At 39.7% G+C, this 27,058-nt stretch overlaps 1 protein-coding gene across 2 annotated transcripts in view; it reads right to left on the bottom strand.

Annotated features, from left to right (window-relative positions):
* LOC126251406 (breast cancer type 1 susceptibility protein homolog) overlaps positions 1 to 27,058 on the bottom strand; it is a 284,502-nt gene that overhangs the window by 79,175 nt on the left and 178,269 nt on the right. The window contains exons 7-10 of one of the 2 annotated variants that reach the window (XM_049951814.1): positions 25,212 to 25,282; positions 15,567 to 15,650; positions 14,194 to 14,994; positions 6,075 to 6,442 (exon numbers count right to left, since the gene is read on the bottom strand). In XM_049951814.1, the coding sequence (XP_049807771.1) occupies positions 6,075 to 6,442; positions 14,194 to 14,994; positions 15,567 to 15,650; positions 25,212 to 25,282 (1,324 nt within the window). The remainder of the gene's footprint in view (positions 1 to 6,074; positions 6,443 to 14,193; positions 14,995 to 15,566; positions 15,651 to 25,211; positions 25,283 to 27,058) is intronic. The other variant, XM_049951815.1, reaches the window with a different exon arrangement.

Genomic DNA, 27,058 nt, shown 5'->3' with positions numbered 1-27,058 from the left:
CTTCTTCAACAATGTCACATTGCTGTCCTTTCATGCCCACCTTGTCTGCAGCCTTTTGATTTACAAGGGTAGTAATCACAAGAACCATCCTTGCCCAAGACCACTCATACACGGAACCAATACAACAATGGCAACTCAAAAATCCTTTATCTTTATACTTGTATATTTGTACAATACACTACACACAGTTTCAAAGAAAAATACTGACCTGGCACTGTGAGTAGTGTAGCACTCAAATTGCCAGAAAGGATGACATGCCATGTGCTGTCACACAGAGACAGCTGTGCCCCTTCTCTGAGTTGATTGTAGTGGAACTGACCATCATTTCCACACTCAACACAGCTTTATGATGGGGAGAGCACTACAGAACATGTTTCTGTCCATTTTATTTGCACACCTGCATGCCTTCGAAGAGAAATGGCGTAATGTTAACGCAATACTTACAGTTGACTGTAGTACGTTAGCACAAAATAACTGGCCACCACTACAGAGGGGGTCATAGTATATTCCTAGATTTATAACTTAAAAGTTGTTTCTACAAACATTCTAAATAGGTTTTCATGGGGTAGATTGTGTCTAACTTAAAGTGTCCACTAGTTCAGGTCATTTAGCACCTCCATGAGACTCTCCCTTGGGTCAAATAGAGCCTGTTACTATTCATGCTTCCCTTCTTTGTATCTGTTCAATATCCCCTGTTAGTCCTGTTTGGTATAGATCCCACACATTTGAGTAATATTATAGGCTGGATCGCACATCTCTTTTGTTCGAAAACTTCTTTGTAGACCGATTGTATTTTCCTAATATTCTACCAATGAACTGCAGCTGCCGCACACTTTACCTATGAGAGAGAGAGACTATGTGATCATTCCATTTCATATCCCTACAGATTATTACACCCAGGTATTTGTATGACTTGACAGATTCCAACTGTGGCTTACTGGTACTACAGTCATAGGATACTACACTTTTTTCATTTTTTGAAGTGCACAATTCTATATTTTGGAACAGAATCTTTGCACCCCTGAATATTTGCGCAGCTTCATTACAGATACCTGCATTACCTGTGAAAAGTCTGAGGTTGACTATCCATTCACACATCATATTAGTAAATTCCAATGTATGGGTAAGAGTTTCTGGGTCCCTGAAGAGGCTGCTGCAAAATGTTTAGTTCTCAACATCACACAACATTCTTGTTGCACACTTCTGTAAAATAAATACTTTTTCAATCCTACCTACATTGCCTCAGAAGATTAAGCTATGGAACAGTATAAAGTAAGCTAGTAATACTGTCTGCAGATCACTACAATGAGAAAGATCTCTTGAGTGCAAATCAGGACAAACTGAGCTTTTTTATCAACTTATCCCAAACCAAATGTCACTTCAGTTTATTATTCGTAAGATGCCCAAGAGCTTCTACACATGATGAGCCTCGTCCAGTGTGTGCTCGCTGATCTCTACTTCTAGTACCCTTAAGTAAGAACATAAGTTTTAATACAATTAAGGGTTAAGCTTTTGGCAGTGAACCACTTGTAAATATGTTCCACATTCTTCTCCTGCCTGTGTCTGGTATAGGGGTCTTTTTGAGGAGTCCTTAACACTCCAGGTATATCATTTATGAGGCCGACTGCCATATTCCCATGATAAACATGTGACACCAGCAAACAATCAAATATTTTTGTTGTGACTCGCCGATCATTCAAAGCACAGCCGCGCAATTACACGCATCCTCTACGTGCGGCGCTGTCTGCCAGCCATGCAGCAGCTGCGCCACCTAAGCGGCCAGCCGAGCAGCGGCCGCTAGACTGGGACTCAGTGCTCATTTGAATGCTAACGTGTACACATGTCTTGCTTGTCAACTTACTCTGTGACTTATATGTGTTGTGTAGTTCTGAAATATATTTGTTAAACTTGATGTTATAACAATTTTGATGCCTTTTTCAACAACATATAAAGGTTAGAAGAGGAAGAGTATCCAATGCAATGCTACTCATCCCATTTCATCATTGTCAGCCATGAACATTAACTGAAAACTTATTGAAGATGATTATTACAATTTTGAAGCATGTGAAACAGTGGCATAAGGTTTGCATTATTAAATAATCATGAATTATTCTACTTCCATAGCAATATTTTCTCACAATACTTTATAAATTCTCTTGCACTTAAAAGCTGGTACACACACCCAGCAGTAGCCAGTGCAACAGAAAATACAATTCACACTCAAAGAATAGAAGAGGCGATTTCTGCAAATGCAAACAAGTTTTAGTATACTCTCAGAACAGAACTGGCATCCATCTCTAAGAACTTGCATGGGAGTCTCCTTAGTAGTATGTTTCACAGCTGATTTTTACCACACCTAGTACCTCAGGAACAAATGTGTGGCATTTGCAGTTAGGAAATAGATGCTTTACAAACTTATAAAGTTTTAAACAGGTATGGGTATTCTCAAACTTATGAATCAAATGGTTCAAATGGCTCTGAGCACTATGGGACTCAACTGCTGTGGTCATCAGTCCCCTAGAACTTAGAACTACTTAAACCTAACTAACCTAAGGACATCACACACATCCATGCCCGAGGCAGGATTCGAACCTGCGACCGTAGCAGTCGCACGGTTCCGGACTGCGCGCCTAGAACCGCGAGACCACCGCGGCCGGCTATGAATCACAGAAACAACTGTTCATCCCTGTAACAAGATTCCTTTCACACACACACACACACACACACACACACACACACACTCAAACACACACACACACACACAATGTTGCCACGTGAAGCAATTGGGAGGGGAGGGAAGGTGTTGAGGTTGTGAAGGAAGAGAGTTGGTATTTTGGGAGGCTAGGAACATCTTCTCTAGATGGTCCAAATAAAGGTTGGCTAGGAGTGTGCCACGTGGGTGCCCATGGCTATGTCACGGCTTTGTTAATATATCTTCCCCTCAAACAAGAAGTAGTTGTGTGTTAGGATAAAGTTTGAGGAATGGGGTGGTGGGTTTGAAGTATGAAAGACATTGGGAAAGATAGTATGCAATAGTGGTAAGACCATGGACATGAGAGATTTTGGTGTATAGGAAGATGGCATCAACAGTGACAAGTAGGGATCCAGGAGGTAAAAGGGTGGAAATGATGGAGAATCGGTGAAGGAAGCGGTTGGTGTCTTTGACGTGGGAGGTTAGATTACGAGCAACTGGTTGGAGGTAGGGGCTCAGTAACCAGCCACAATGGGGTGTCCAGGATTCTTCAATTTGTGGGTTTTGGGGAGCAAGTAGAAGGTGGATGTGTGGGGTGTCATATAAGTGAGGAGGGAAATGGATTCAGGGGAGATGTTCTGGGAAAGACCTAAGGCTTTAAGCAGGACCGGAGTTTGTGTTGGAGTTCTGGGATCGGATCACTGTGGCAGAGTTTGTAGGTGGACAAGACAAAATAATTGGTGGAGGCCTTCTGCCGATAGTCACTGTGATTTATAGCAACACTGGTGGAACCTTTGTCTGCAAGTAGAATGATTAGGTCAGAATTTGTTTTGAGGTTGTGTATGGCTGTTCTTTCTTCTACTGAAAGATTGGAGCTCTGAGGAATGGACCTGGGGAAGGATGGTGAGGCTAAGTTGCCGATAAGGAATTCCTGAAAGGTGACTAGCAAGTAGTTAGGTGAAAGGTGGGGAGTATCATGGTTGGATAGTGCTATGAACTGGAAGAGGCAGGGTTCAATGTTGAAATTAGTGTGTTTTTGGTTGGAGGGATTGGTGGCAAGAAGTGCTTCCACTGCAGGGATCTCGAGAAGAAGAATAGGTCTATGACAAGTCCAGCAAGGTTAAATTTGGGTATAGGACTAAAGGTGAGGCCTTTGGATAGGACTGAAACTTCTGTGGAGTGAGGGCTTTTTGTGTGAAGTTTAACAACAGTGTTACAGGAATGTTTTGGCTCTGGATTTGGTGGAGAGTTGGTAGAGAGTTCTGGGGGATGGTGCAAGTTAAAATGGTCAGCTGGGCAGGGTTTAGCTGCTGTGAGGGATGGACGGAGAGGAACATTGTGGGTATGATAGGGGTTGGATAGTGGTGCCCCAAGATGGCAGTCGGATGTCAGCAGGTTGGATAACTAGTGGAGGTGGTGTCTGGAATGCTCCTCCAGGTGTTGGGAGACCAAGGGATGTATGGAGCAGGGATTGTTGGTAGTAGTTATCTTTAGGATGGAGCAGAGATGGTTCAGGGATGCCTGTGCCATGACAATGTGTTTTTGCAGTACCAGGTTTGTGAGGGCCAGGTATTGGGGGGAATCTGAAAAGGTGTAGGTCACTGTGAAAGAAAGGGTGGGATCCAGAGAAAGGAATCTTCACAGTTAGGCCATTTCAGGGGATTGCATGGCTTAGGCGGCATCTGAGAACCCACCAACCAAAAGTACCTCCATTTTAACAGATGTCATCCTTTTCACACCAAAAAAACCCTCCCATATAACCTGGCCACTCGAGGACAGCGTATCTCAAGTGATAAAAACTCTCTTGCTCATTGTGCTGAGTCTCACCAAGGCCTTCACAGACAGGCACTATCCCCCAGACCTAGTCCACGAACAGATCTCCCATACTATTTCCCCTCACACCCCCAATCCCCCTACCACTACTAAGAACTAGCCACAAGGAAGTGTCCCCTTCATCACCCAGCACTACTCCGGACTGGAACTACAGAACCACATCTTTCGCCAGGACTTTGATTACCTATCACTGTGCCTTGAAATGAGAGACATCCTATCCGAGATACTACCCAACTCTCCTCAAGTGGTGTTCTGTCACCCACCCAACCTCCACAACATCCTAGTCAATCCCTACACCACTCCCAATCCCAAGCCAATGCCACAAGGACCATATCCCTGTGGAACACCCAGGTGCTAGACCTGCCCAATCCACCCACCCTACACTTCCCCTTCCAGTCCTGTCACAACTTTATCCTACCCCATTAAGGGCCAGGCCACCTGTGGAAGCCGCAATGTCATTTACCAGCTCTGCTGCAATCACTGCACAGCTTTTTATATTGGTATAACTACCTGTCCACCAGGATGAACAGCCACCTCCAAACTGCCCAAGAGCAAAGTAGACCACCCTGTGCCACAACATGCAGCTGGACATAACACAATTGATTTTAATGGCTGCTTTACTACTTGAGCCATCTGGATCCTTCCCTCCACCGCAAGCTTTTCTGAACTGCTCAGATGGGAGTTATCCTTACAACATATTCTCCGCTTCTATAATCATCCCAGCCTCAATCTACGGTAACATAATGTCCCTACACCCTCCACCCAACCTGTCCTATCATCTCCTCCCCATTCTCATCTCCCATCCTTTTTATTTGCAGCCCCTCCGCTGTCTTTCCCCGCTCTTATCAATTTTTGCTCCTTTTTTTCCGCACCTCCCTGCCCCATTGCTTCCTTATGTTGCACCTGTTGGCAGCTTAGTCTCTGCACATTCCACCAGATGGCATTTGTCTCTCTGCCCACCCATACACAACCGTCCCTTCCCCTTCCCTGTCCCCTCCATATTTCTTCTTGCATCACACATGATGTTGCATTCCAGTCGGAGATACTGGAGTTGGCGGTCATGTGTGCACGAGATGTACTTGCTTTCATGTGTGTGAATGGTGTGTGCATCTCTCTTTTACTAACAAAGGCTATGATCGAAAACTTTATGTAACTGTCATTTAATTGTGCCTGTCTGCAACTTGACGTGTCTTCTTTACAGTAAGTAGCAATCTGTCTCTTCCTACATTGTTGATATTCCTACCTGAGGTTTCCATTGCTTGATTATGTCATTTTCCTAGTCCATCCTTTTTTTCGCTATCACTGACAAAGTAATCTAACACAATCTGCAAAAAGTCATTTGTTGGTTTATGTTGATGTTATCATTTCTCTTGTTTCTGCACTAATGAGTGTGGTCAGCATATGAGTCGCAATTGGACTTTAATGAATTGATTTACATGAACTGGATATGAGACTAAAATAAGATCTCTGGCTGAGAAAGGTAACAAAGGTTCTTACATACGAACAGCTGCAGCAGAATAAATATTGATCGAGCAGAAGTAAATATTACCTGCATATTTAATCTTTCCTGGGAGCACAACTGCGTACCAGGTGTTATTTCCAGTGTAGATGGCTTAGATTTCTGGGTCTCTTGCTTGGATTCCCCTTTTCTGGGAGGTAATCCAAGTTCTCTATCAACAGCATCCATTACTCGACACATAAGCTCTTCTGAATCAATAGGTTCAGAATCCAACACAGTATTACTTCTTCTTCTGGTTTTCTTGTTGCTTGATGGTGGTGTAGTTTCAGGTGCTTTTCTCTTCCTGCGTTGTGACTGACTGTTTCCCAGTCCATAGTCTTCCTCAGCAGCCTCATCAGAACTGAAGAGTGTAGCACTTGGTGCATATTTGTCTTCTGCATTGATTCCATTTTGGGTTCCTATAAAGAAAATGAGAAAAACAAGTGACTGATGTTCAGCATACAAGCACTTTAACTTTTGCACACTAAAGTTTAATTTCTCGTAAATGGAGAAACGAGATGACCAATGAAGTCTGCATACATAGAATGTTGGATTGTAGTGATCGGTTTTTTTCTGTATAGTAATAACACTTAAAGTGCTGATATTGGTTGGAAACATTCCAGTGACATGCATGGTGAGATAAGTGACAATGTCCATTGTGTTGCTCCAAAAGCTTAGTATGTGGTATCATTTTAGGTGATGGACTGTTTAGCAGAGTTCATTCATTTTTACGGTAGTTTAACGGTCTACATAGGTTCCTATAGTTTTTCATCAAGTAGAAGCATTAAAAAAAATCCCTCAACTGGTTTTCCAAATTTGCATCAAAGTCAGAGGTCATTAAGAAATAGTGAACTAGGAGAAACAAACAATTTCATCAAGCTTTCTCACTTCATAGAGTGCAGAACAGGTAAATATTATCGTTTTTATCGATAATTGAAGTCTATAATTCTTAAAGTGTGAACTCCAACAAGTTAATCCTGCTGCTACTTCGACGAAAAGTGCAATGCTTACAAGTGAGAGGTTCATTTAAACTCTTACGACTTTAGTTCATAAGTGATGATTCAGGACTGTCTGTTCCACACTTCATAGAGCAAAACTAAGAAAATGATACTCTTTGGAATTGTGTCATTAGGACTGGTTTTACTCTTAGTTTTAAGTGATTTATTTACAAGTAAAAGCCGACTTTTGAATTTTCCTTTGTATGAGACCATGTGTGATATTTTACTGTTTTTGTCACTTCTGCATAATCTTTCATTGATTGTATCAATACACATTACCCATTTTTACTGTTAAATTTCGAACATTAGTGAATGCTGCAGTAAACTCATGCTGTTCTGTCTCTTCAATTGTAGGTTTAAACTTATTTGTGCTCTTGTAAAATTTTTGAGTACAGTAGACCAATCCTTGTTCAAAACAATCTTTCTCTAATTTCACTGTATAATTATTGAGAAGTAGGTTATTTTTGAGAATTTTTGGAGAGTTACAAAACTACATTTTCATAAGTTGCTGGTACAAGTCCTTTACACAACTTAGCAAGTCAGCATTTGTGAATCACAGTTACTGTCAAAGAATAGACCACCCTGAATTTCAATGTATATCAAAGCAAATAAAAGAGCAGTTTTAAGAATTTAACAATTTTTAAGAATTAAAAGTTACCATTGTCCTGTGCATAATCTAATTTCTAGTACATCAGCACTTGTGATTTAGTTAATGTAGCAGATATTGTAACTACCATATTGTATTACATCTAACTTTCCCTTAAAGAGGAGTACATATCATTTACATATATGGTAAATTAACTTTATTTTTGAGTTTGTTAGCGATTTTAATTCACCTCAAAGCATTTTAGGAAACTAGTATTTTTTACCACAGGTTTTTCTGTTGTCTCATTACAAATCTCATTTCGTGTATTTGCCTCAGTTCTTATAGAGAATTAGTACTTTTCTTGTTCAACAGATTAAAAGATAATCAGCATGCTTAGTTTACAGTTATTAGTTAACTTCCTGTAATACACTGCACCAGCCAAAATGCAGCCCCACTGTGAATGCTGATCTCAAACACAGGATGAGTTGGTTGACATTCATAAGCAGCTGAAAATCGCTGTATCTGCTGTCGAAAGACTGGCAGCTTCTTTGAATCAGTGTGTTGGAAAAGCTCCCGAGAGTCATGTACTTGTGGTACTGGTACCAAAGAAATCCCAGGTATTATCCTCTCCTGTGCATCCTGTCTCCTCTACAGAAAGTACAGGATCTGTCGTTACTCACACACTTACGCCGAGCGGTTTTACACTTGTACATCTAGCAGTCTTGTTTAAGGTGCACGGGGACCAGGGAGAACTCAGGATGTTGTACCGATCCCCTAACCGATACGTTTGAGGTGCTGTCTTCCACTGAAATTGAAACTGAGCCAGAGGAACTCACTTCACCCATTTTGGGGAAACCTGTTTTGTCCAGTGCCAAGAGGAGGCAAATGCAAAAGGGTAGGGGTCTACTAATCGTTGGCAGTTCAAACGTATGGTGAATGATGGTACCACTCACGGAAATGGCAGTAAGAGAATGAGAAAGGACACCAGCTGCGCTCAGTGTGTACACCTGGGGACATCACTCAACATGCCTTAGAGGCTATTCTGGCAGCCACTGAGGGAAAAGGGAGCAACTAGCTGCAGACTGTGGCACACATTGGAACAAATGATGACTGTCATCTGGGCTACGAGGTCATACTTGGATCATTCCAGTGACTGGCAGAGAAGGTTGAGAAGACCAGCTCCGCACTCTGAGTTTCTACAAAGCTCACAATTTGCAACATTGTCACCATAACTGATTGTGGAAAGATTGAACCAGATACTTCAGAGGTTTAGGGTCCCCCTAAATGGGTCAGGTGTTCATTACACATCAGAGGCTGCTACCCATGTAGCTGAATGTATATGGGGTGCACGCAAGTTGTTGCAACATTGATTGCAATACAGATAACGACAGGCAGCATATAAACAGTATTTGGTCAAAAATTATACCAGAGATAAAGTGAGTTGCAACATAGCCAGATGCTGGTAGGTGTTATGAATTGCAAAGCAAAACACAGCCAACAGGCATTGCGAAGCAGAGCCAGCTGGGCGCAGTATGGCAACAGCCAACACTACAGTACACTAGAGGAAGGATGGAAGCCTTTCCTCACTTGTCACCACGGAAATGTTCAGAGTACATGTCTTAAGCACTAAACAAACATAGTCTGGAGCGTACAAGTACTCAGCCATTTTTGTGCTAAAATATTCTCATCTCAGTCTCACATCCTACACCACAAGCTTGTGACACATGGAGTGACATCCTGGAATGCAGTACGCTGTCCACTGTTCAACCATGAGTCACTAAAGCAGCCACTGCCTGAGTAGAGAGCCACCTGCTCACTGCCCCCCTTCCCCACGCAGAATCATCAGCTGTGCTGCCATGCTGTCATTATGGTTGCAGCCAGAGACCTAACTGAGAGTGACATTCGAGTGACACCACGCTTGGGCCCACTCTTTGCACTGTCAGCAATGGTGGACGTTTACTGTTTCACATAAGAGGCAACTGGATGCCTCCATCAAGCAGTTCCTAATTTGCTAGGGTCGAGCGCCAGAATAAAGAAGTTGATTAAACAAATCTACTGCCATCCTGACATCCCATTTCACTTTATCTTACAGATAGTTGTAGGAACCCAGAAGTATCAGTGTAAGATCAAAAGAAATGTCTCCCACAGATAAAATTAGAGCAGTTCACATAATACCATGTACAGAATGCTGACTGAAACCTGAAATTGATACCAGTGAGATTTTTTGGGGAAAAATAATTGTATGTCAAAAGGATAGGCTAAAGGGAAATGAAGGTGGTATATTTGTCGTAGTAGACAAGGAACGCAAATCCACCCAGGCTGAAACTGAAACTGCTTGTGAGATTGTCTGGGTAATATTCAGTGTCAGGGACAGACATAAAATGGTAATTGGATCTTTCTATTGCCCACAAGAGTCATCTCCTGATGTAACCGAAAACTTCAGAGAAAACCTCAGTTCACTTGCACGTAAATTCCCTGTCATACTGCATCATTGGTGGAGACTTAAATCATCCAACAATCAACTGGGAAAATTACAGTTTGTTAGTGGTGGGCATGATAAGATATCTCATGAAATATTGTTAATTCCCTTCTCTGAAAACTACCTAGAACAGATAGTTCGGAGCCCCACTCACAATGGAAATATATTGGATCTAATTGTGCCAAAGAGATCTGACCTCTTTGACGATGTCCACATTGAAACTGGTATCAGTGACCATGATGCAAGTGTGGCAACAATGATTAATAAAGTACAAAGGACAACTAAAACAAGCAGAAAGATATATATATATATATATATATATATATATATATATATATATATATATATATATATATATATATATATATATATATATATGTCCAGTAAACTAGATAGAAATCAGCAGTGTCATATCTCAACGAGGAACTTGAAACTTTCAGCACAGGGCAGAAGCATGTAGAGGAAATATGACTCAAATTTAAAAGACTACCGTATTTACTCGAATCTAAGCCGCACTTTTTTTCCGGTTTTTGTAATCCAAAAAACCGCCTGCGGCTTAAAATCGAGTGCAAAGTAAGCGGAAGTTCTGAAAAATGTTGGTAGGTGCCGCCACAACTAACTTCTGCCGTTGAATATATGTAGCGCTTCACAGGCATGCTTTGCAGGCACAAAGATAAATACTGGCGCCAAAACCCCTGCGTCAGTAAATAAATTAAAAAAAAAAAAAAAGGTGGAAGACGAGCTTTTTTCCCTCCGCCCCGAGTTTCGACCACTGCATTTTTATACATTATCCATCAAAGTAAATACACATTACGTATTGTTTATCTTCAAATGTTGCAGCGTTTCAATGTACTACGTAAATCCGACTGGCAAGACTGTTGGGGATTTTTGTCAATATGGCCAACTCTACGTTCTAAATTTTTTCCTACCTGTGAGAAGAGATGGTTGCTAATAGGAACTTTTATGAATTGTGAATCACATGCACTATTCTCCTCACCATAAGAATAATCCGAATATAAACATTTTGCCACGTATTCTTTCGTGTTTGCTGCTATCTCATTTAAATTCTGTCTGCCTAATAAACTACGAAACTAGAGTGAGACAACAGCAAATGCGGAAGAATACACATATCATGTCATGTTTATATTCATATTATTCTTATGCGTAATAGTGATATAGTCAGAAATGAAGCACGGCAATTGACTAGATTTTTAAATCTAATATGACTCTAATTTCTGTGCAGAATGTAATGTACTAAAGAGGCGTCTGCAAAGATTTTCAAACGGAGAAAAATTTTCGCTAAACTCTTGTTCAGAACATATTCTATCATACGCAGTCTATTATTTGGTTCTCGTTGATCATTGTCAAAGAAAGCAGCAATGTAAGTAACAACAAATAGCAGCCTCTTGCCACTGTTTCACTAATGAGACGATTGTAAGCGGCTGTAGCACGCACAAAAGCGAGCCATGCCGTGAGCGGCGACAGACTGTAAACACTCATTATCAGAATGCGACAAACAATGCATGACACAGTACAGTAATGCATCTTCAGCTTAGAGTGACGTAAACATCTATAACAAAGAGAACGGCACTTATTAGATCAAAGAAAAATAAGCAATCAATTCAAACCAAACGAAGCACGTGAAAAAGGAAGGGTACCCGTATAAATACGGACGGAGCGCCTGACACATAGCAATGGCTACCTGGTAAAGCTTAACTGCTAAGCTTACGTCTCAAACCAAACTACTGTAGCTGTATCGTCATTCATTCGATCTAAATTGTGTCTCATATTACCATGGACCAACTTTGTTTCGATTTGAAGGTGCGGCCTAAAACTTTTCTCTCCCCTTGAATTTTGAGTCTCAAATTTCAGGTGCGGCTTAGATTCGGGAAAATTTTTTTTCCTTGATTTTGAGTCTCATTTTTCAGGTGCGGCTTAGATTCGAGTGTGGCTTAGATTCGAGTAAATACGGTAGTTGACAATGCACTGGATAAATATGTACCCAGCAGAACAGTTCATAACTGGTGGGAGCCTCCATGACATACAGTCATTGTAAAGAAACAGAAACTATTGCACAATAGGTGTAAAAGAGTGTAGAAATTCTATATAGAGAGATGCTGAATGAAAAACATTTGGCTGTCAAGAGAGCAATGTGTGAAGCCTTCAATGGCTCTTGAGCACAATGTTCTCAAATGGTCTTTCACAAAAACCAAAGAAATTCTGGTAGTATGTACAGGCTGTTAGTGGAATCAAAACAGTATCCAGTCTCTAGTAAATGACACACAAACTGAAACTGAGGGTAGCAAAGCAGAAGTTGAAATGCTTAACTCCATTTTCAAATGTTCCTTTACAAATGAAACCGCAGGAGAACTTCCCCAATTTAATCCTCGTACCACTGAAAAGATGAGTGAAATAAGATTCAGTGTCAGTGGTGTTGACAAACAGCTGAAGTCGTTAAAACTGAACAAATCTTCAGGGCTTGATGGAATCCCTATCAGATTCTATACTGAATTTTCAGCTAGTACGACCCTCTTCTAACTTTAATCAAATGAAAAATCATGTGAAGTAGTTACAAAAAAGTAATGGTCATACCCATCTACAAGAAGGATAGAAGAAGTGATCCATGAAAGTATCGTCCATTATCATTGAAATCCATTTGTTGTAGAATCTTAGAAAATATTCTGAGCTCAAACATATTGATGTATCTTGAACACATGACATCTCCCCACCAATCAGCATGGATTCTAAAAACACTGATGATGTGAAATTCAACTCATACTTTTTTCACAAGCTTCAGATCATTGCAGTCAGGTAGCTGCAGTATTTCTGAAAAGCATCTGACTCAGCACCACACCTACGCTTATTGTCAAAAGTTCGATCATATGGTGTATTAAGTGAAATTTGTGACTGGATTGAGAACCTTTCAGTAGGGAGGACACAGCATGTTTTCTGGGATGGGGAGTCCTTGTCAGATGTAGAAGTAACTTTGGGTGTGCCCCATGTAAGTGTGGTGGGACCGTAGCTATTCACGCTGTACATTAACGATGTTATGGACAATATTAATAGTAATCTCACACTCTTTGCAGATGATGCAGTGATCTATAATGAAGTACTGCATAAATATTCAGTCAGATCTTGATAAGATTTCAAAGTTGTGCAAAAATTGACAACTTGCATTAAATGTTCAGAAATGTAAAATTGTGCACATCACAAAATGAAAAAAAAAAAAAAACATTGTATCCTATGACTATAACATCAATGACTCACAGTTGTAATCAGCCAACTCATACACAGACCTGGGTGAAACACTTAGTAGAAATATGAAATGGAATGATCAGATAGGTTCAGCTGTGAGTAAAGCAGGTGGTAGACTTATAATTATTGGTAGCATACTGAGAAGTGCAATCAGTCTTTGTAGACTGTTTACAAGTCACTTGCGAGAGCCATTCTAGAATATTGCTCGAGTGTGTGGGACCTGTACCAAATAGGATTAACATGGGATACTGAATGTATATGGAGAAGGGCAGAATGAATGGTCACAGGCTTGTTTGATCCATGGGGAAATGTTACAGAGATACTGAAGAAATTGAACTGGCAGACTCTTGAAGATAGATGAAAATCCATTAACGAAATTTCAAAAACCAGCTTTAAATGATGATTCTATGAATATATTACAACCCACTACGTGTCACTCACATAGGGATCATGAGTACACGATTAGAACAATTAAAGCACAAACAGGCTTTCAAACAATCATTCTTCCCACATTCCATATACGAATGGAATGGGAAGAAACCCTAATAACTAATACAATGGGACGTACTCTCTCCCATGCACTTCAAGGTGGTTTGCAGAAATGTAGATGTACATGTATTAAACATAAAGCCTGAAATAATAAAAACTTCTGTCACATATGAAGATTCTCACTAAATGTAATAAGGAATACATATTTCTTCAAATAAGCAGCATTAACCTCAATATGTGATGGAAATATTTTTTCCACATTTATGAATTTAGTATGTTAAGCCACAAAAAGTTTTTATACACCAAAAACTGAACAACATGTTTTACATGTGATAAATGAAAGTAATTACTGCTATCACTCACCTACTACACCATTTTCACGTAGTGTATCATGACTACTAACGTCACCTTGTGGAAGAGAAGATGGAAAATAATTCCCATTCTCGGTAGTCATTAACTCTTTCGTCACAGGAGTACCAACAGTGTCACGCACTGCAGGAGATGCTGACAGTCTTAGTGTATTACCAGATGCTGGCAATGCCACCGCACATGATTTCTGTGAGCTGGACCTACTGACTGAGCCCTCTGTGCCACGTACTGAAGGAGACGTTGATAGTTTTTGTCTGCAGCCAGATACTACCAATGCCATCTCACCTGATTTTTGTGACTGGGACTCACTGACAGAGACACCTTGTTTATCTGCTGAGTCACTCTGTTGCAACTGAGAGCAAACTCGTTCACTGTCAACAACAGCTTGTGGGGTCCTGGGCAAATTACTGTGTAAAGTATTGCTGTTCTTGGGATATGTTTCACCAGAGGGGGAGTTACCTTTCAAACGTTTTGTCTGAACAGCAGATTTCTCCTGACTGCTCTTTTTTGAACAGCTAGCCTGAGAAGAAGAATTTTGCATTTGTGTGAGAGGTCTGTCTATGGTAACTGATACAGATGGAGTGTTTCTCTGGCTCTGAGTTTGCATTGGGGTTCTGTCCAGTGTATCTGACACTTCTGGATTATCACTGTGAATGTATTTGACACTTGGCTTGGCAGCTGAGTCATCCACTTTCATTTTAGAAGGTGGCTGACTCAAACACTGGCTTTGCTGGCTCAGCGTTTGACTTTTCTCAGAAGGGGCCCAACTGGTGTTCTCCTCATGGGTAGATGGCACTGCAACACAAATTTCTGTTTTAGCACGTATAAATATACAAAAATACAATTTCAGTATGCTTTTAGTTTTATTGGTAAGTAATCACAATGAATAAAGCTACAGTTTGTTATTTATTAGATTATTAACTCTGTATGTTGAAGATATTCAGGAGATGTTATTCTAGGTTGTTACTAAATTAATATTGGCCAAATCCTTTTTCGGTTAAATTTACGATTTTGGCGTACAGAGCAGAAACTAATTACAGAAACAGAAACTCACATTACAAATGGACATAGCAACATGGTAACAGACAATAAAATAATACAGCTATGTGAAAATAGAGGAACATATGCCTTCCTTTTCCAGATGGGTTATAAGATCAAGATGCATGGTTACCCACATTACACAGTTGGAACACTTCCAAGAGTGGAGCTGTAATGCATACAACACACTAGAAAGCTTTATAAAGGAAAGATTAGGGTTAAATGTTTCATCAATGACACGGTCATTAGAGACAGAAAGGAAATCTAACATACAATCTCTGACAAGGAATGAAGTCAGGATGGTCGACCAGGCAATGCTGGGTACTCACAATGCTGCACCTGTGTAGCGGCTGGTGATGACAACCTGCACCCACCGTAGTTCAATTGAGCATCGTGGGTGTTCCGTGTTAGACCTGCTGGACGAAGTGCTTGTTTAGTGCATTGGTTCTGAACTGAGAAAGGACAATGAACAAGCAAAGGATCAATTTAAAGTTTTGTTTTAAGCTTGGAAAGACACAAAAAGAAATGCAGGCAATGCTGGTACATATTTATGGGGATCAAGCACTGTCCATGAAGTGTGTGTATGAGTCATTTGCCCGTTATCAAGGAGGCCAGGAAAGTGTTTCTGCCAATCCCCGTCATGGACGAGCAGCATCCACCATCAGTGACAAAAACATTGAGAAAGTGAGGACATTAATCATGAACGACCGTAGATTAGCCATGTGCATGATAGCGGATGAACTGCAGATGAACCATGAATGTGTGCGACAAATCCTTACCCGGGAGTTAGGGAAGAGGAAAACGTGTTGAAGTCTTGCGCTACATCACTGGCTGATGATCAGAAACAGGCACGTACAGAGGCTTCAGAGGATTTTGTTGAAACGGTGGATACGACATCCAATTTCTTGAACCGTACCGTCACCAAGGATGAAACCTGGTGTCTCCGGTACGATCCCAAAATGAAACAGCAAAGCACAGAATGGTGTTCTCCGACATCACCTTGCCGGAAAAAGGTCAGAGCCAAAAATATCATGCATCAAAACGATGTTCATCACCTTTTTTGATAGTCAAGGCATTATCCACAAGGAATTTCTACCTGAGGGAACAATGTTTAACGCTGCATGGTTCGTTGAAATTTTGACCCGTTTCATGCAATGTCTATGCAGGGTACAATCCCAGTAAGCACAACAAGGTTCCTGGTTTTTTGTTCGCAACAACACTCACCCACACACAGCCAATATCATCAAACAGTTCCTGGCAAAAAAGGAGTGGTGCAACTTGAACATCCACCATATTCACCGGATCTCAATTTGTTAAAACCCATCTAGCGAAAACACAGAAAACCACAATCTAAATGGCTGAATGGGGAATCGCAACGCTGGTCTTCCTAGTGTGAGCCCAATGCCAAGCATTGTGGCATAGCACTCATGGGTTCATCAAACAAAAGATGTTAATGTGCATGAAGAACACATAAAAAAAAGCTACAATATAATTGAAGCACAGGGAGGGAAGACCTTAGTGACTTTAATGCCACTGGTAAAGTTTCAATGGAGGTCTATAAATGCACATAAAATATCTTTGATCCAACTGTTCTCTTGTAAGTACAAGTTACTTGTTGCTATATGCTGGTTAAAAGCCTGGCACCTAGCCTACTTCAGTTGCACCTGCCTGTGAGCAAGCTGAGGGGCGCTCAGCAGTGTCCGCACCCTATAGGGCAGCATTTGAACATTCTAATTGAATACACATGAAACAGGAGCAGAAGTACCCAATATACACAGGTTATAATTCCCTCAATTCTTTCCATTCCATTTTCAACTGTCAGTTCTAGAAAAACTTGTGACTTCCTCATATTGTGCTATCTGTCGCTTTTGCAGAGCACTTGAACTCTTCGACGAAGGTTTTGGTAGCCTGGGCTCTCCTAATTTGTAAAAGGTTAGTTTTTTTGTAAGACAAGACTGTGGTGTTACATACCACTCTAAAGTAATGTGTATCCCCGAATTTTCTTATTAGTGAATGATACTTATGAACGAAGACCATAAAACAACGTTATCACAAACATTCCGTGGATTTGTTATTTCATTTCCATGTGGAGAACCATGCTAAGCAAGAATGTGTGTCTTCAGAATGAGATGGCAACTGGAATAGCTTTGCGAGAGGAAATATCTGCATGGATGCATAACATGCAAGTTCATAATGTCAGCAGCTTATTTTGGATAAGTGTGATGCCTTCAGAGAATATACAGCTCTCGCAGTGGTTATGACTGGACTCAAAACAAATTAAATGTTAATGCATTGTCATTCTGATTCGTCTGGATATTGAAGACAAGTAATCACAAGTTTTTGTTATTCAGCCCTGAGCAAGGACAGTGTTTTAAAGTTTGACGTCTCACCTATATAGTGTTTCTTTATACATTCTATTACATGTACACAAGATACTGATTATTATTATTATTATTATTGTTAATCAAAATGTTATATGTTAGTCTAATATATGTCGGTGTTTCGTGCAGTTAAAACTACGTGGAAAATCTTCTTTATCAGGAATGAACATGTCTGACAACAGAATTTTACTCTTTAAAGGGTAATGAACCAAATGTACTGGCAACTTACCATTTAATTAAAATAAATAAATCAATAAATGGACAAATTTTCAAGATTATCATTTATTCTGACTGAATTATGGGTGTTGTCACACTCATGAATGTTGCTGAGTAACATAATAATGTATAACAGCAGTGCCGTCTCTAGTGTACAGAAATTTTAAGTTTTTGGTGAGAGAACTGTTAAAGTATTTTTTAACTTCTTAATTTTTCGTCTTTTGTAACTTGATGTTATACAACAAATGCCTGTCGCTCATTATGTTTCTTTAATCTTAATTGCGGATACCCAATGACGGCAGTAGCTGGAACGGTGTAACAGAGAAATTTATTAAGCAATCAAGACAGTTTTATTCACAAAACAGTACAGAAGGAACGATGATTGTAGTTTAACATCCTGTTAAGTAGTGACTTTAACTGATATTTCAGGCTGCTCATAATCAGCTGCTCATAATTATGCAGCTTTAGTGTATTTGGTTTAATAATAATTTTACCTGGCTGCAATCTGAAAACACTGATCTTAAAGAGAATATTGCTTTAGCTATACTCTATAATTTTACAGAAGTTATACATTCATTTTCAGGAGAGAGTTTATCAAATTACGTGGTTTCACTTGTATTGAATTCACTAAATTCTTTGGGCACTCTAGCCTTCAGTTATGCATACATCAAAAACTGTCCCGAAACGTTGCTCAGCTGTACTTGTCTGTACACATCCTCCAAATTTGGATTCATTCAGATCACTCTTTCTGGAAGCTGTACATGTCCGCCACATGTGTCCGAGTATGAATATTGAGAAGAGAAACCTCGAGTCAGGCCACATTACCATGCCTTTCCATTAAAGAAATTGGAGCAGTTAGCAGCACCATTATCAATGCCTAGGATGTGGCATGGGAAGAGAGGGAAATAGACTGATCATCTGTAATGACTATATTTTTGCATATAAAATACTACTTAATTTACATTGTGAGGAAAGCCTCCATTATTGTTCAAACATTTTCTTTCCAATTCTTGAAACAAAATGCATTGGGGGAGATATTACCGATGAAAACAGCTAAATGTTTCTTAACAGGTGACATCAATAATTTGACATAGACAAACAGATGAGCATACATGTAAGGGAGGATTGGAAAGTAACACACAATAATTTTTGCTACTCTGGTACTGCAGCTGGAATGTTAAAATTTCACAACAATATAATCTGGAGTTTGCACTACAGGCAGTATTTGTTTTCATGTGGAGCTCTAGTAACAGAGGCCTGAACTACGAAACAAACATTGCGCGTATATTACTGCCATCAACTTGTGAGGAGCAGCAAAGTGTAATTCAATATATGTGGGCCAAAGAGTATAAACAGAGTGAAAGTCACAGGGAAGCTGTGATTCGCCATGCTTCGGATGGCCAGTAACAGTTGAAACCCACAAAATGTCAGACACACTGAGGCAGTAATTTTGAATGACCGGTGTGTGCAACTGCAAACCTTATCACAGCATATCAATGTTTCCTGTGGTGTGGTGTATGATAATCTTCATGACACACTGAAATTTTGAAAGCTTGGGATTTGCTGGGCACCTAAGAACCTGACAGATAAGCACAGCGAATGATGCCAAGCTTGGACCATTTAACGCATTATGTCGCAGAAGGCCACGATTTTTTGAAAGGAATCGTCACTGGTAATGAGTCATAGGTATACTACTACGTGCCTGAAGCCAAGGAGGCCTCTATGGAGTGGAAACATGCTGGTTACCCAGTATGAAAAAAATTGAGTGACTCAATCCTCTAGGAAAGTTCTTGTGACACTGTGTCAATTGGTGGACTTTGCCGAACACAGGACCACTGTGAATGCTGTGTATTCTACATTAAAACTTTGGTCAAGTTGTGTCTTGCCCTTCGTGACAAGCATTAATACTGATGGTGTCAAGCTTCTTTATGTAAATGCTAACCCCCATGTTGCTGCTCTTGTGCATGAGGAAATTGCCAAATTTGGGTGGGAGGTGCTCCAGCATCCACCATATGGTCCAGACCTTGCACCGTCAGACTCTCATGTGTTTGGTCCCATGAAGAAATTGCTGGCCAGTCAATGCTTTGTGACAGAAGCAAAAGTGAAATCAGCTGTCCACAGATGTTATACCTCAACCAAACAGACTTCTACAAATAGGACATACTGAAACTGGTACCACAATGGGAAAAATTTGTTGAGAATGTTGGTGACTATATAGAAATGTATGTAAAACATGTAAGTTCATTTGTGATTTTTTTGTTTTGTTACAAATTAAACTTTTTGGTGATAAAATTATTCTCTGTTACTCTCTGATCTTCCCTCGCACATTATGCAAGCAGGAATGGGGTAGGCCTCTTCCACACATGTTTAAGAATCTCTACTGAGCTAACTAAAAAGTCACACATAAATACAAAAACAGTCATTTGCATTCTGTTGATCAATTAATAATAATAATAAAAAAACAGCTAAAGAAGGTAGCTATTTATAGGTACTTTCCAGAGAGACAAATAGGCGGAAGCATATCCTCAGTCTCCACAATTAAGACAATAAACAAATAGAATAAGAGCAGGGTGTATGGGTGGACAAGGAAAAAAAATTCCTGGATTTCCCGGTTAAAAATACACTTTCTCCCAGGTGAAAACATACCCCGTTAACTGACAGTATATTTTCTCTCGGAAATGTATAACTTATCAGTCCTTTGAATGATTATGGTTTTATACACGGGCTTAGAATTTCCCGGCACTTTAGAAAATGAAACACGCGAAAAAAAAAACACATTTTGGAAAAAACTTTGACGTGCAGTAACATGTACGTTGCATATTTTCGTATTACGAAAGTATAAATTCGATTTCCACCAAACACTGCGTGTTACTTTCCGAAGCAATGAAATCGAGATTGCGATACGTTTTTGTAAGCCAGTTATAGCATATCACACAAATGTGCCAGAAAATTTTTTAAATGCCTGATCTTTTGGGCTCGAAATTCATCTAAATGGCTCGTCATCAAAGAGTTGATTTTCAAAGGAGAGTCGAACGCTCTGTGATTTAAGAAATTCATTGTACATTCCTGCACACAGTTCAACTTGTGTAAAAGGAAATTTGCTTAGATGGTAACGCTTTCCAAACCACCATTCGGAATATTTTCCCGCGACCTGTTAGAAATAGGTTTGTTTCTGCAGTTGCTAGAGAGCGCTAGATGACAGGCATCACCCCGCTTGCGCAGCTACGATATCTTAGGGAGCCTGTATGTTCGTACGTGTAGAACATAAAAGAAACAAGACATCCGAGAATATTCCAAGAGCATCGGAATTTCGTGGCCCATACTAAAATGTGCACAGTTAAAGTGCACATTCGTACGTCCAGATTCTCAGTGAAGTAAGCCACGACCTGATATTAAGCTTTTCAATTTGGTTTCGGGATGTAAATTTTCTTGGCGTACCAATTCTGTGTTATCTCATGTTCTTTATTACTGCATAATGCCATATGTGCTAGAAGTTGAAAACGTGCACTTGAAATGCAGCGAACAGTGTGTAAAATGTGTTTCAAATATATTGTCTGCCTCAACGGAAAAGATTAAAACAAGAAAATTTATTTAGCAAACTGACAAAAATAACTTAATTTTTTTGCAAGGCAATTAATGCTTGACTCTCAGAAAGGTGAAAATAAAATAAAATCTGCAACTAACAACACATTTTAGCCTTCCGTAATTATGTGAATGTATTTTAATTCACTTGATAGCTCTTGGCCACAGAAATCTGTTTTGTTTTCATTTGACGTGAGAGCAGTAAACACAGAAAGAAACAGCAAAATCACTAAATGTAAACACGGGTCACGTGGTGCCTACCCACTTCCCCACTCTGACTGCTCTGCACATCAGCCCTGGATCTACGATATTTCCGAACCGGGGCAATACCCTGCCACTCCCTCGAGCATTTGAGATAGGACGTCAAAAAATTTAAAAAAATGGAATTTTCAAAAATATGTTCATTTTGTAGAGCGAATCTTTCTGAAGAGTCTGATGCATAAGACGTATGTGTTAGAGGAAATGTAAGACATGTTATTTGGTTGCATGTGAGCCAAAGTGCATTGCCTTGTGTCCTCACACAGCATTCTTCTATTGCATGTCACTGTATTTCGCTCTGTGGAATTGATACACGTATATTTTGTAATGGATGCCACCAAACCATATTCAGGACAGCGGAAATTAAAATGTCCTGTGGTGCCTCTCCTGCTTACAGTCGGCCGGTTTGACATCCTGTCCCTCCTCCCCCCCCCTTTTTTTTGGTGGTGGTGGTGGTGGTGGTGGTGGGGGGGGGGGGGGGGGAAGAACTCTTCAGAAAATTTGCACTCTTTATTACCTATCAGCTAACAACTTGCTGCTTTGTGTGACATAAAATTAAATTTAGGATACATAAACCCAGTAAAGACATGAGACAAGCAAGACAATACACATTTCTTCAATCACAAGCTCCTAGAATTTTTCTCTCTCTAATCTTGCTACAGTTTTACACGGCATGCTTTCCTTTCTGCGAAAGAATCTATTACCTCATCAAATTTCACCAAACGTTTTGCTACGTAAAAAATCTAAATGTCGTTGTCTAATACTGAAAAAGCTGTTAATACATATAGGACCCCAAGACTGGTGTGGTTTCCTGATCTGATTACATCTACTTTGTCACTGTCTGCTAGATAAAACAAAATAGGACTTTCTAATACTGCAACAATTGTAACACGCACCAAATAAACGAGACTGTTTTGGCACAAACGGTCTTTTTTGTAATGACAGAATATAATTCACAAAGCACCTACCAATATCAAATGCCTATTAGGTCTACTACAAGCAAAAAGCTTTACGTTAGTAAATAGTTTCACACTTCATTCATACGCTCCAGTTTCTCAAGCATGAGATTGAAAAGTAGTAGTACAAAATTTTTATACAAACTTGGAATCGTCATATTGTTTCATAATTTGTGTGATATCCCCGTTTCTTCTCCTTCCTCGTTCTAACAAACAGTCTTGTTATCACTAATTCTGTAACTGTTCCTGCCAATGTCAAAGCTTATTCGCAGGTTAACTTCACTAACTCTGCCAGAATCACCGGTTTAGTTATCCCGCGATTATTCTCCAATAGGTTTGTTTATAAATAAATAAATCTTCTGCTACCAGTCACGATTTTTCTTTATTTTACTATTCGCACGACGCGTTTCGAGAAATAATTCTCATTTTCAAGTGCGTTTTTTTGATGTGTGTTAAGCCATTTCTTTTGATGTTGTCAGTGTGTGTGAGTCTGCTTCATTTTGTTGACTTTTAAGTTTTCTAATGGTCCATTTGTGTAGAGTCTCACACACACTTAACATCACTTGTGTGAGACTCTACACAAATGGACCATTAGAAAACTTAAAAGTCAACAAAATGAAGCAGACTCACACACACTGACAACATCAAAAGAAATGGCTTAACACACATCAAAAAAACGCACTTGAAAATGAGAATTATTTCTCGAAACGCGTCGTGCGAATAGTAAAATAAAGAAAAATCGTGACTGGTAGCAGAAGATTTATTTATTTATAAACAAACCTATTGTATCTACAGTCGCAGGCTTTCAGAAACCATTTATAATGGATCAAATCAGATTATTCTCCAGTTAGGCGTTGTTACATGTTCGTACAAAGAGTTTTCCACGTCTCTTCCAGAATAGAACTTAAAGCGGCTGCTAGCTGGGGACTGTACAACTGGCCCTTACTAGTGTAGCGATCTGGCCAAAAATTGTCTGTTAAAATTTCATTTTGTTGGATACACCAAGAAGGTAGTACGTAATCTTTTTTACCTGTTATTCGTTTATTGCCACTCCTGCAGTCTGAATCTATGGATTTCGCTAGTAACTATAAGGATGCTCATCATTCGGAAACCCAATCAACCACCCAATCAGACAGCGGTTGGCATTCATCCGTTCGGCCTTACTCCGCTCAGCTCGTATAGCCCCTTTTGTCTGTAGGAAAGTTTGTTTCTACATGTGACGAGGATTCCCCTGACAGAGCCATCATGTACACTATGCATGCAGTCACAAATCAACTAACGATTCATTCAGAAATCAACTTAGAATGTGTTCAAAAATGTTAAAAAACCGACAGGGATGCGTTTCAAAGTCATATGAATAATCTATATCTAAAAACAAAGATGATGTGACTTACCAAATGGAAGTGCTGGCAGGTCGACAGACACACAAACAAACACAAACATACACACAAAATTCAAGCTTTCGCAACAAACTGTTGGTATATGTGTGGATGGATATGTGAGTGTGTGTGCGAGTGTATACCCGTCCTTTTTTCCCCCTAAGGTAAGTCTTTCCGCTCCCGGGATTGGAATGACTCCTTACCCTCTCCCTTAAAACCCACATCCTTTCGTCTTTCCCTCTCCTTCCCTCTTTCCTGATGAGGCAACAGTTTGTTGCGAAAGCTTGAATTTTGTGTGTATGTTTGTGTGTCTGTCGACCTGCCAGCACTTTCATTTGGTAAAGTCACATCATCTTTGTTTTTAGATATATTTTTCCTACGTGGAATGTTTCCCTCTATTATAATCATATGAATAATCGATAGACTAACGTGTGCTGGATGCTAGTCGCTTTGTGAAACAAGGTTTTTTCCCTCAAGAATATGAATTAGCCGCCCCCCCCCCCCCCTCGCCCCCCCCCCCCCCACACACACACAGATCTGGGCCTGCTGCACATGCATGAATCTGGCTGCTTGGGCGCTACAGTAAAATTTTTCCCCGGTAGCATCTAGCTGCTTGCTGCAACTGCTTACACTGCCAACAGCCACATTTCTTTAGTCGGAAGTGGGAAAAGGTACTACTCAACTGCACATGCGCATGATCCCGCTCTTAACTGCTAAAACGAATCTAATGTAAACAGTTGTGTCGGCACGTTCATCGGAGGCAATTTGTTGTCACGAAGCATTGCACAATCTTCATAAAGCCGTTGACATATTTTGCTGTTGGCAGACTGTATGAGCACTGTGTTTTGTTGCTGTATATGGCGCATTTTCTTTGCAATTTAAGTTTTATTTTCGTTTTGTCTCTTGTTCGTGTTTTATTGCTGTATTATTCTGCAGTAGTGGGATACAGTAATATCCTTTGTTAGAGTATCGGTTCTTACCAGTCAAAATTACAAATAATTAACTGAAAACAAAAACAATGACAAATACCCGGAATTCTAAAAAATTCCCGGGTTTTCACGGTTTTCTCCCGGATGAAAAAATTCCCGGGTTTTTCCTGGATCATATACACCCTGTTTAAGAGTTACAGGAGATTTGACAAAAGCTACAAACAAGCATTTAATATCAGGTGTGTTATGTGAAGCATGTGTAACAATACATACCTTCTTGTGTAGGTGTGGGTTTCAACCTCATAGGAACATCAACAGAAATTTCCTCAGAGTTGGCTTCTAGGCTGAAAAGATAATGCATGTGTATAATTAAAGTTTAAGATTTTTTGAAACAATGTAAATGCTTCATAGTTTTTTATATAAAATCTTTGCCTGAGCAGTTTTACAAAGATACTCTTTGATAAATTATGCTCTTACCTATACACAAGTCCTATTTCCCCGTGTGACCAAACATTATAGTTAACCTTGGGGCAGTCTTTGATAAATGTTAATTACCGTATTTTGAAAATGAGGATTCTTTTGATAGAAGCTGAAAGAAAAAGCATGGGCAACAGAACCTATGGAAAACTAGTAATGGCACATCATATGTAACATCACTCAGAAATCTATATATGAGATGACACAGAATATGCAAACAGTTAAAAGGAATGACAGTAGAATTTCTGTGCATGTCTATCAACTGCTGTCCTAAACAGAGTAATTTCTCTCTACCTTTCCTTCTTTCCTGTTTCTCCTTTAGCAACTTGCAGCAGAACATCAGTAATTGTCACTGTTTTGTATGTGCACACTGTGACTGCAACTTGTAGGTTAGGGTCTATGATAACAGATCAAGCACTGTATGTTTATTTGCTTAGTGTTTTCATCTTCATGCTGCATTATGCCACTGAATATCTGCCATCTGTTTCAGGGAAAAAAGATTCAGATTTGTACAGACACTTTACACACTTGGACATTCTCTTCCCACAATATGTGGGAAGGTAGCCAGGGGAAAGAGGACTTATGGAACAATACACATAATGTTACCAAACATTGTGGAACACAACTGTTCATGAAGGCAAAACTAAAGATTGATTAATAATGAAGGGAAGAGAGTAAAATGCAATGAGCCATTCTTCACCTATTTTCTAACTACATATAAGATCTATTTTGGGGACATGGCACTGAAAGCTAATTTACCAAATTGTGTGACTCTTACTAGCAAATATTGAATTTCGTTCTGGGACTTGTGTGACACATTTAAATCACATTCTGTTCATCCTATTGCTACTCTCCAAAGAAAAACAGTGCACAAGGTTTATGTTGGTATTTGACCACACACATGGTGTTCTCAACTAGCACGTAAACTTCATACACTTCACTGGCTCTATTCCTTTTTGCAGGAAACTCGGTTTGGTATGACAAACATGCAGACGAACTTAAACACTACTGCTGGCCCATCCGATCACCAACTTGTAACATCATCAAAAAATCTTTCTTAGGGTAGAGAATACCCCCTATATGCCTTTCTTCATCATTACTGACAGAAGAGAGACTTGCTCTGCGCAGTAAATAGTACAAAATACCTCTGAAAACACATTAAAAGTTGTATTATCCATCTATGAAGTACTGCAGCTATAAGACAGGCTAAACATCTTTGAGTTCTGCATTAATCAAGTTTAGGCATTCTTTTATTTTGATAACCAGCAGAAGGCTCTAACGGTGAAGTTATTGTCCACATATTAAGACTTAAGATACACACTACTTTTAATAAAAATAGGCCTCACTTTGCCATATGTTTATGATGATTCCTGTCGACAGACTATTTTAGGATAAACAGCTTTGTAAACTTCAGTCTCAGTGGAAAGGTAGAACAGCCACAGGCTTAGACTTATTTATTTTTCTTCAAAGTCTAGAAGTAAATAATAAATATTAATGCTATGTGCAACAGAAGAGGAGAAACTTTTTATCTTTCAAGTAATATTTACAGGGTGATTCAAAACTCATATCCCACAGGACAAAGAGGGTGAACCAGAACACCACCAACAAATGCTCACAGGTTGTAGTGTGGACCGAAACGAGGA

The sequence above is a fragment of the Schistocerca nitens genome, chromosome 4 (genome assembly GCF_023898315.1).
Source record: "Schistocerca nitens isolate TAMUIC-IGC-003100 chromosome 4, iqSchNite1.1, whole genome shotgun sequence".
NCBI lineage: Eukaryota > Metazoa > Arthropoda > Insecta > Orthoptera > Acrididae > Schistocerca > Schistocerca nitens.
The sequence above is the reverse complement of the archived record's forward strand: the minus strand, read 5'-3'. Positions and strand labels throughout refer to the sequence as shown.